This window comes from Python bivittatus, unplaced genomic scaffold (genome assembly GCF_059951505.1).
Source record: "Python bivittatus isolate LINGU-HERP-01145 unplaced genomic scaffold, Pbiv_v1 ctg000030_np1212, whole genome shotgun sequence".
NCBI classification, from domain to species: Eukaryota; Metazoa; Chordata; class Lepidosauria; order Squamata; family Pythonidae; genus Python; species Python bivittatus.
The window spans coordinates 792,916-803,828 of record NW_028277031.1 but is presented as its reverse complement, the minus strand read 5'-3'; the positions used below and the strand labels follow the sequence as shown (position 1 = coordinate 803,828).

General features: G+C 54.7%; 1 protein-coding gene across 1 annotated transcript; it reads right to left on the bottom strand.

The window, feature by feature from the left end:
* Positions 1 to 766: 766 nt before the first annotated feature.
* HS3ST2 (heparan sulfate-glucosamine 3-sulfotransferase 2) lies at positions 767 to 10,704 on the bottom strand. The gene is made up of 2 exons (XM_088153231.1): positions 10,220 to 10,704; positions 767 to 1,385 (listed from the first exon to the last, which is right to left on the bottom strand). The coding sequence occupies exons 1-2, from the start codon at positions 10,702 to 10,704 to the stop codon at positions 767 to 769; spliced, it is 1,104 nt and encodes a 367-aa protein (XP_088009357.1).
* Positions 10,705 to 10,913: the final 209 nt, after the last annotated feature.

Below are 10,913 nucleotides of genomic sequence, written 5' to 3'. Positions count from 1 at the left end.
GGCAGGGGTGGGAGGAGGCCAGGCGCGAATTTGGCACACCTTGGCAACCGGACAAGGTGCTCCAGCGACTGGCTGGGCCTCTGCCTGCCAAGCGAGGGCCGGGCAGCAGCGCTCCTCTTGGGCCGGCACAGATGCTTCTGATTTCTGTCAGCCGAGGCTGAAATACAGCCGTCCCCTTCCTCCCCGCTGCCTGTAGGAGGAACGAAGGCAGCCCCCAGCTGAGCCCCTGCCCCGCCTCCCAAGAAACAAACCTGCTGGGGCTCTGTCACGGCTTCGTCCGGGTTGAAGGGATTTTATTTCACTGGAAGGACGATGGAGACAAGAGGCACTCCTGAACAAGAGAAGGGCTGGGCCTGAAGTACCCGTAATAGCAGAAATCTGTGCTTTATTCGCAATGGGCAAAATATCCAAAGAGACTGCGGGCTGGGGGCCTCGTGTAAGAGGCTTCTCTGGGGCCCGAGGGTTTCCGGGAAGGAGGACTGCAAAGTGGGAAGCAAGTGCCCTTAATGCTTTCCTCTTTATAAACTCTATTTCTATAACATTATTAAAAATAAAATCAATCCTTGGGCCTCACATACCCTGATTGCACCATTGGAAAGTTTCTGACGGCCTCACCGAGCCAAGGCAGGATGGCCGTGTGCTGCAGCCCCCTGGCTTGAGGGCTGGGCGTTGGCCTCCTGGGCTAGTTGCCCAGGGCCAAGACGAAAGCGGCCTGGAGGAGGGCTGGAGCGGCCACCCCCAAGGCCCGGCCAGTGGGCCGCCACCCTCATTCCCATCGGAAGTCTCGCCCCACAGCCTCGTAGAATCGGATGTTGTAAGGGCGGTAGAAGTCCTGCAGCTGCTCCAGCACTTCTGGGTCAATCTGGACATGAGGCCGCCCTTTCGACTTCCCCAGACAGCGTGGCAGCGTGCTTCCCCCCACCTTCTTCAAGCACGGGAAGCCCTTGGTCTTGTTGAAGAAGAAGTGCTTCTCGGTGATGAGCCGCTGGAGGCCCAGGAAGTCCTGCACTTTGGCCATCTCCCCCGCGGGGTCCGTGATGAGCCGCTCCCCGCTGACGAAGTGGATCTGGGAGAGCGGGAAGTACTGGAGCCAGCTCTCCAGGTGCACCACGTACAGGCCAATGCGGATGGCGCTCCAGGAAGTGTCCACCAAGCCCAGGCTGCGGTTGCGGAAGGACAGCCCCTCGAAGGTGGGGATGTCTGGCCGCTTGGAGAGGGTCTGCGTATAGTCCGAGATGGCCCTGGTGACGGGGTTCCTCACAACCACGATCAGCTTTGTGTTCCGTGACATGTTGAAGATCCGCTGGGGGGCTTCCCTGGTGATGAAGTAACTGGGGGTCTTCTCCATGGTGATCTGGGTCTCCAGGGTGCGGGGCATCAGGTGTCTGCAAAGGAAGACCCCAAAAAGGTGAGAAGCAAAGGGGGGAAGAGGCACGACAGGAGGAATCCCCCCCACCTCAGGGTCTCCACAAAAGAGATTCTGTGAGGAACACTCTTTGCGTCTTTGCTCTTCAAGGAGTAAAGGGTGCTTCCCTTGAGGCAGGCTGAAGAGACACTTCTGCAGAACTATTTCATTACATTATTTGTATCCTGCCTCAATCAATAACATAGCAGTTAACGCATAATTTGGAAAGCAATTTTAAAAATCCACAGTAGTCATAAAAACTAAACAACAATAAAATAACAACTCAGAAAACTAAAATAAACAACATAAAGGCAGGGATGACCCAGTATGGTTCAACCCCCCTGTGGCATCTTTCTAACACAATCAGGGAAGTGCCAGCCTGCTCTCCACAGGGGGACCGTGCCTCTTGGCCTCCGCTCCCTTTCCCTCCTGCTGTGCCACCTGCTGTGATAGCAGAAGCCACAAGTCTAGAAGGACCCCCGAGTCATGAACCTGCTCTTTCAGGGGTGATGCCTTCTGTCCAGAGATTACACTGGTGCCGATGGAGAGCCTTGATAGACAAATGTGCCTGCACCTTGTCTGGGTTCGGCTCCAGCCTATTCTGTCTCATCCAGACACTGACAGCCTCCAAGTACTGGGAAAGGTCACCAGCATCTCCCCTGGCAATATAAAGTTGGGTATCATCCACATACTGAAGACTCCCCACTCTAAACTGCACATATTAAAAAGCAGGGGAGAGAGGACCAGCCCTATGGATCCCTGCCAAACGGGGGCCACTGTGCTGACTTCCCCACCATTCCTTCAGGTCCCAACAAAGGTCATCACGGAGAGGGACCAACTTCATCTTCATCCCATAACTGGGCCTGAACCCTGATTGAAAAGGGCCCAGATACTCTGCTGTTCAGTTTCTGGAATCCATGTTAAGCCTGCGTCCTGCAGATACTGCAGTTTTAGCATTCAAGAAATACCTAGTCTGAAGAAGGCAACTCAACATTTTCTCAGTATTCTGCAATGTTTTGATCAATCTTACAAAACCTTTGGATGTTTTTCTATGGACCAACATGATTTATTTTCAAAAAGGTACACTGTAAACTTTACCTACTTATTAAGAATAGCCTCCTTTAAAACACAAATAAAAAGATACATTTTCACATATGGATATGTTCCTGTGACCTACATAAAATGGAAGTAACCAGATCCAAATTAATTACATTTAGAACAGACCAAGTGAAACCAAAAGGGCTTACTGTCAAAAGGACTAGTGACTTTAACGGTTCTGCTCTCAGCATCAACTACGTATGCCTTCTGGCAGAGAAGGCGTGCTGCGAGTCCTGTCTGCCAGGGGATTCCATTTGACGGGTCCCAGGAGGCGGGCCTTCTCTGCCGTGGTGGAATCTTCTCCCCCCAGGACTGAGATTGGCCCCTCCCCTCTTAACATTCCACAAGTCCCTCAAGGCCTGGCTATGGGGTCAGGGCTGGGGGTCCCAGGGGACTGGGGAGATTTTGCGATGGCTCCCTTACTGTGGTTAACATCATCCTCTCCTGTTGTGTTTTTATAGTTTTAATGATTGTTTTATATGTACTTATGTGTTTTTAAACTGAGTGTTGTACACTGCTCAGAGTCACTTTTTTATGAGATGGGTGGTTATACAAATATGATCAATCAACCAATAAAATAAATAAACTGTTAATGTACTTTAAACTTACGCTTAAATACCAAGAATTCAGGTAAGAGAATAATGCAGTTAGAAGAAAATACGCTGAAAGTTGCCGGCCAGAAATGGTCGACGCTTCAGCGGTTCGAGTCCAGCCTTCGCGTTAAACAGGGTGAGCTCCTGTTTCCTCCCCAGTTCCTGTCAACCCAACAGGTCGAAAACTCACGTGAGTAGATAAATGGGGACTCTCACTCCGGTGGGAGGAAAAATGCTGGCGGCGCCTTGCAAAAAAGGAGTTGGGAGCAGTTGCCGGTAAGCGCGAAAAACCGCGCGTGCCCGAAAAAGGGCGCGAAGCAACGGAAGCCCCGCCTCCTGCGCTCGCCAGCTGGGCTCTGCTCTAGGAAGGAGGCTCTGGCAAACCACTTCCAAAACAATTGCCTTGAAAACTGCAAGGACTCGTCCAAGCAGTCACTGCAGGGTCAGCAATGACTGAGCGCAGACAAAACAAAACAAAACAAAACAAAACAAAACAAAACAAAACAAAACAGCATATTTAGGAGATTGCAGGCTGGCTAACAACTCCTGAAACTAACAGAGAGCAGAAATCTCTCCCACAACTGAACTCAGGGATTTCTCCTTGCATTGCATGAGCTCCAGACCCAAACAAGGGATCCCAGGAGATACTGGTTCTGCAGCCTCTGTCCATTTGAGAAAGAAAGGGCACTGGGAGGAGCCTGGGGCCTCCCAGGCTCTTCCCATGCTGAATTGGGTTCCCAATGTCTGAAGGTAGCAAGCCAGCCTGGAAAAGAGGATGCAGATTAAGCAACTCATTCAAGCCAGAAACATCTGTTGCCTGGCATTCGAGAGGGATTTATGACTGGCTCTCAGGACCCATTTAGTAGCCAGGAAAGAAAGCACACTCAGGCTTGCAAGACTTTGTATACCTCTTTCTTAGTCTGGTCTACCTTATAGGGCTGGCATTTACAGGCGTGATGAGAGCCACTTCCTGTAATCTGTGAGAACTCCTGGCAGGCTAGTGAGTTCCCTGAAGAGCGGAGGAGAGCAAACATCATCTCCATAAAGGGAAAGAGGAGGACCAGGGAAATTACAGACCAGTCAGCTTGTAGTGGGCAAGGCCTTTGAAGAGATGATCAAGCACATGTTTACAAGCCCTTGGATAAGCCTGCTGCAGTTAACAGGAGCCAGCATGGGTTGATCAGTTTGTGCCAGACTAACCTGAACCCCTTCTTTGATAGAATTACCAGCTTAGTAGATCAGGGAAATGCACTAGACATAGTGTACCTGGACCTCAGCAAGGCCTTCATCAGACTGCCTTGGGATACTCCTTCAAAAAGTGATAAAATATAGGCTAGATGGAGAGCCAGTTTGGTGTAATGGTTAAAGCATCAGGCTAGAAACTGGGAGACCATGGGCCAGTCACTTTCCCTCAGCCCTAGGAAGAAGGCAATGGCAAACCACTTCTGAAAAACCTTGCCAAGAAAACTTCAGAGACTTGTCCAGGCAGTTTCCGAGAATCGACACAACTGAATAGATTAAAAAAAAAGTCTAGATGATGCTGTTAGATACCTTCATAGTTGGCTGAATGACTGCACCCACTTCAGCCTGGAGGGAAGTCTCAAGGGAAGAGCCACAAGGCCTTGAATAAAGATGAGAGGAAAAGCAGGACAGGTGGCTAATACTTCAGATGAGAGAGAAAAGGTTCAAAAATCTGGCCTGAGCAGTGGGTTGAAATGAATGTGATGTAATTTAATAGGGAAAAATGTGAAATTCTACATCTGGGTAGGAAAATGAAAGGCACAATTCTGAAGAGGCTGTCAAGATGGTGAAAGGTCTGGAAACCAAGCCCTGTGAGAACTGGTTAAAGGATGTGGGCCTGCAAAGAGATGACTGAGAGGAGATACTATAGCAGTCTTCAGATGTGTGAAGGACCGTCACATGGAAGAGCGGAATTATTCTTGTCACTGTACAGGGCAGGACCAAAACCAGTGGGATAAAACTACAAGGAAGGAGGTTCTGGCTAGACTTTAGAAGGAACTTCCCAACTGTACAAGTGGTCAGCCAGCGGAACAGGCGGCTTCATGAAGTGGTGACTTCTCCACTAGAGGTCTTCAAACAGAGGCTGAATATCTGTCAGAGATGCTGTTGTGGCTCCTGCACTGAGCAAGGAGCTTGGGCTAAGATGACCTCTAAGGTTAACTCTATGATTCCCCTGCACTGGTCTGGGCCACATAGAACCACCAAGATCCTGCAGGCCAGCAGCCACCATTAAAACACTGCTCCTGAACTGGAGAGCCAACGCAGACTCCGCCTGGGCTTTCGAAGTGCTGGATTCTCCCCCCACCGGGTCATTTCAGCCACTCCTTTTCTGAAAGTACAAAATCACCGGTCCTGATCCATTACGGAAAGCAATCAAGGATAGGAATGGGGGAAATGGCCATCTGCTTCTGAGTTAAAGGACTTGAGTTGAAAGAGTAAGATGTTGAAGAAAGACAGAAGATGAGACTCCAGGGCAGGAATAGCCCCGGGGGGTGGGGGGTGTGCCGGGGAGGCTGACCCTGCTGGATGAGGCCGCTTCCTGGCTCCCCTCAAGCAGGAGAACCGAAATGTCCAGCCGCGGTACTTGGCAGCCACCTCTCTTGCTTCAGGGACAGGGTGGGGAAGTGGTTGAAACTGACCAGTATGGGGAGCCGGGCAAAGAAGGTGCAAAGGCCTGGCGCAGCTTCCTCATTCTTTTCTGAATGTGGCAAGAAGGGAAAAAGGTACCAATGCAGCTAAAGGAAAAACACATTTCAGAATCCTGTTAAAATGGAAGAGCACAAAACCATACTCTCTGCTTTCACAAATAAAATAGGGCACTCGGCTCTTCTGCTTCTACCTTGCTAAAGAATCAAGAGCAAATGCTAGGAGAAAAATGACTGCTGGAAGCTGGCTGAGGGGAGGGGGCACTTGTGCGCCTTAGTTCCTCCAATCACACCTATGACACTTCAGCTGACTTTGCCTCCAAGATAACAGGTGACCGACCATCTGCTACAAATTTACATACCTTAAAACTGTGGTTGGCTTGGGCCAGTTTAAGAAGAGAAGTACCACTTTTATATGGGTACAATGAACAACATCTGGAGACTCTTTCACTCATGGACAGAAGGCAAGACAGAGCTACCACCCTGGGTGGCTGGAAGGGAAGGGATGTGGGCAACTGGGCCATGCTTAACCAAAGGAAGGAACATGGCTTATGACCTCTGGAACAGCTTTGCCTCCTGCCTGATGTATGTAGCTGCTGAGCCTAACATGAATCATTCTGGAGTACCCATTTTGTAGGGGTGCAAAAAGACCCCTTGCCTGGGGAGAAGATCCTATCCTATAAAGGCTCATGTCCCACACAGACTGGGGCTGAAAATGCCCCTGGATCTTTGCCCAGAGCCCAGTTCATTCCTGCAGGCTGCACCACGTTATCCCAACCACAAAGCCGCTGCATCCAGCTGTGCGGGTCTGAACAGAGATGCTAGTCCTCTAGATAAGACCAATGGGTCAAACATTTTTAGTTTAGTTAAATATTTCATTTAAAAGAAATGTTAGTCAAGTAGAATGGGGCAGTGGAGAACTTTAGCACTTCAGTGGCAATACACAACTCCTTACTGTTTCTGGTTCGACCCTTTTTGAAGGAGCCACCCTGGAAGATCACAGTAAGGTGCACCTCTGGAACAGCTGCTCCACAAAACATGCTTGCATGTTGGCTCCTGAATCTGCTCTCCACAACACAGGCCCACCAAACAGGGGCCCTTGGAAGGGACCCCCTCCTCCCCAGGTGCTCCGTCCTGCTCAGTGATGGCCTGAGCCTCCCATTTCTTGTGCTCAGCCAGTCTAGGAGGTGCCCTTCAAGACCAAGGCACTCTCTGGGTGGGGGCAGCGGGGGCAGCGGCAGCTCGTCCCTGGCTTCTGCCATTCCCAGAAAAGCAACAGGGCACCTCCCCAAACATCTGTGATGAGATGCCTGTCATCAGCCGTGGCAGAGGGAGGGGGGCTACAGCCACCCTCCAAAATAGGAGAGGAGGGTGCTGACCTGGGATGCCCCCACCTGGCCCTTGAGTTCCGGAGGAAGCAGCAAATGGTTCCTGGGCCTTGGGCAGGAACACAGGAAAGGGCTGAGAAAAGGGGGTGCAATGTGGGGGGGGGGAGCATTTGCCAGGGAGATTTGGTAGCATTATTGAACACTCATGAAATCCCCCAGGGTTCACTGCCAAATGTCCCCCCTCCTGGGGCAGGTGGCAAGGCGGACTGGAGGTCATGGATCTCCAGGGATCGCGAGGCAGGGAAGTCATGCTTGTGAAATGGGTGGCTGCATAAATTTGATGATAGAGAGGTAGATAGATGATAGATACGCCATCCTGCAAAAAGGCTGACAACAAAGTTCCAGACTTACCGGGAGCTGAGCTCAGCCTCTGGGAGGCTTTTCCTTAGTGAGTGACCGAGCAGGCCTTCTCTGGGTCTCCACCTTCACCTTCGGCCCCCAAAGCCAAAGGGCCCAGGCTCCTTCCACCTGGGCCTGCGAAGGGAGGACTCGGCTTCTGCAGCCTTTGCCCTGCCCCCGCAAGAGAAAAGCTTCTGCTGGTCAGACGGGCAAGCAGACCTTTCCCCACGGCCTCTCCCATTTTGTCAGCCATCAACCCCCAGCTCTGCTCCTGGCCCTGTGAGGACCCTGCTCCCCTCCCCAGCCCAGAGGAGCCGGTCTGTGTCTTCAGTCCTGCAGGGGTGGAAGGAGGGCTCAGCCCCCTCAATGCCAGGGGACAGGCCGAGGCTCCCACAGTGGGCCGCAGGACACAGAAAGGTTCAGCTTGGCAGGGTTCTGCCCCCTTCCAGGAGAGAGGCTCAGGAGCGGTATGGAAAGTCAAGTGCCAACCAGTCCGCGAAGACCCCAAAGAGGCCAATGGGTCTGTAGAAAAAGTGACCGGCTCCCAAGGAAGAGGACAGACTGGCAGACTGTAGAGGATGGCCAAAGCTAACTGGTCAGAAAGAACCACTCAACTCTCATCTGGGCTCGCCTTTTTCATCAAGTAGCAAAGACCCAGACACATCTGGGCTGCCCTGAAAAATGGCCTTTGCTCTGGGGGGATTTAAATCTCCAAGGCCAGATGAATGGCATTCTAGGGTACCCAAAGGAACCTTTCTGTATGATCTTCAAGGAATCTTGGAGAATGGATGAAGGGACCGACCGTCCCTTTCTTCAAAGAAGGCAGTTCCAGACTGCTTACATTGACCTCAGTACCTGGGAAGATTCCAGAGCAGACCAGAAAGAGATTGAACCCCTCTCAGCACTTGGTTTATCATGCAGTAATTACCCAATTCAATAATGGTTTTCCAAAAACAAATCTTGCCAGATTAATCTTATTTTTCACTGTGTGCCTTCCTTAGTAGATTGAAGAATCCCATACATATAACGTATCTTGAGTTCAGCAAAGCATTTGATTAAGTGCCCCAGGACCAACTAGTGAAGCACAGACTGGGTGGTCCTGCAATTAAAGGGACACACGGCTGGCTTGAAAATCATATTTGGGGTGCTCACAGCGAGGAAACAAGAGAGCAGGGAGAAATTAAAGGCAGAGACGCACGCGGTCATCGCTTTCTCCAGACGATGGCCATTCATTGAGTGTTTCTTGAGGGCATTCCTACAGGAGATTTCTGTACCAAGCTGAAAGCACTCTGGGCCTCTGTGTTCCCACAGCCTCGGCACTGCTGGAAAGCTGAGCTGATTCAACTCTGTCTCATCTGTTCTTTAGCTGAAACCTACCACGGTGGCACTGCAACTTCATTTCCCCATTGGGGTGACCCCTCATCTCTTGCCTCCATTTGGCTCCCAAGACCCCTGAAGGGAAATCTTAGCTTAGAATTAGAGTCTCACAGTTGGAAGGTACATTAGAGGAGGTCATCTAGTCCAGCCCCTGCTCCAGACCAGAGGAAAGGGTCCGCTGAGTTTCCTCTTTGATATCCGACCAGCTGGAGTGCAAACTGCCTGTATCGCTCCCTGCCCTCCCCTTTATGTCAAATGGAGGTGGAGAGGATCCTTGGCGCAGTCACAGCTGCAGTGAGTTTTCACCCTCGTTCTCAGCATTTCAAGCCAAGGGAAGTGAGGACCTTCAACTGGTTGGAGGGCTTTGACAGTGGACTGAGCGCTGATATGGAAGTGCCAAGAGTGAGACCGCCATGCACCGGTTGGCCGACTGACACGCCTATGGCCGGAGTCCTGGGTCTGTTGAATCCACGTCCGTGACTGAGAGACCATCTTGGGCTGCGGCAACTCCTGGGCCATCCTGATTAGGAATCTAACTTCCACCGTGGAGGAATGTAGGTTTCCTAGGCAACTCTGGGACTACAGGTGGGAAGGTAAGTGGCTTTTTTGCGGGGGGGGGGGAGGTGAGTGGAGAACAGTGAAAACACTGGGTGCTGCAGACTGGTACCAGGCAAGAACCGCGGGTTCTCCGAGCCCGCTTAGATGAGGATCCCCAGGAAAGCCATGGGCAAAAGCGCCGCCGAAGTGCCGCCGGCTGTTCGGCTCACCGACTACGCAGCGCCGGCTGCGGGGCTTCTTCTGGGGCTCCCCGTGCACGAGAAACGGGCGAAGACAGGCGGAGCCGTCGCGCCCCCTGCAGGGCCTCCCAGGCTTCCGGCGGACCCTGCCGGCGGGGGGCGGCCTTGGGCGCCGAATGGGGCAGGACGGAGGGCAGAAGCGGCGCTTCCCCACCTCGCTTCAGCCCGCGCGCCGACGCGCCCGGGCGGAGGGTCGGCAGGGCAGCCCGTTCGCGCGACGCGGGGCTGGCGGCCGTTCCGGGGCGAGCGGAGGCGCCTCAGAGGGCGCCCGGCGGGCGCCAGGCAGGCAGGCGAGCGAGCTGGAGGGGTGGCGGCCGAGCCTAGACGGGGCCGTCCTGGCCCCAGAGCGGCACTGCGCGGCCCTGACGCTCCGGTCCCCCGACGGAGAACAGTGCGCCGTGGACGGGGCGGCCGGGCGGCAGCGGGAGGCGGCTCCACGGGGGCTGTCCGCCAGTCGGCTCCCTGCGGCGGCCTCGGCTGGTTTCCGAGCTGAGCTGAACCGAGCGGCCGGTACGCCTGTCCAGACCCCCTGCCCGCGCCCGCCGCCCCGGCTCACCTGTACCACTCCAGGCCCCGCTCGTAGTGCCGGTCGAAGAAGTGGGGCTCGGTGCCGAGGGCGCGCACGGCCGGGTGGCCGCGAATGAACTCCAGCACGGCGCGGGTGCCGCCCTTCTTGACGCCCACGATTAGCGCGTGCGGGAGCCGCTTGGCGGCGGCGGGGGGCTTGCTTCGGCTGCTCCCGCCGCCGCCGCCGCCGCCGCCGCCCTCGCCTCGAGGGGTCCGGGGCGAGGGGGCGGCCGGGCCCGGGGCCGAGGGGGCGGCAGCGGCGGCGGGACAGGCGCGCCACTTCTGCAGAAGTTTCTTGCGGGCGGCGGCCAGGGCGGGGAGGCAGCGGGCGGCGGCCGCGGGCGCCGGCTCGGGGGCGCAGCAGAGGAGCAGCAGGCTGTAGCAGAGGCAGGTGCCCGAGAGCGAGAGCAGCGCGCCCAGCAGCAGCGCCCGGCAGCGGCGCAGCCGCCGCCGCCTCCTCCGGCTAAGCGCCATGGCTCCATCGCCAGCGGCGGGGCGCGGCGGGCCACGGCTCCCCGGCCGGCACCAGCGCGGGGTCGGGGCGCACGGGGCCGGCGAGCTCGGCGGCCCGCCACTGCCGACCCCGCTCCCGCTGCGGCGCCTCTTTAAGGGGCCGCCTGACGTCAGCCGAGCCGGAGCCGCCTCCGCCGCTGCTGGCAGCCTGAGCCCCCGCCCCGAGTGGC

Coding starts and splice junctions, on each gene's coding strand:
- HS3ST2 (XM_088153231.1), bottom strand. CDS start 10,704: ATGGCGCTTAGCCGGAGGAGGCGGCGGCGGCTGCGCCGCTGCCGGGCG. Junction 1,386..10,219: donor CGGGGCCTGGAGTGGTACAG/GTGAGCCGGGGC, acceptor CTTCCTTTGCAG/ACACCTGATGCCCCGCACCC.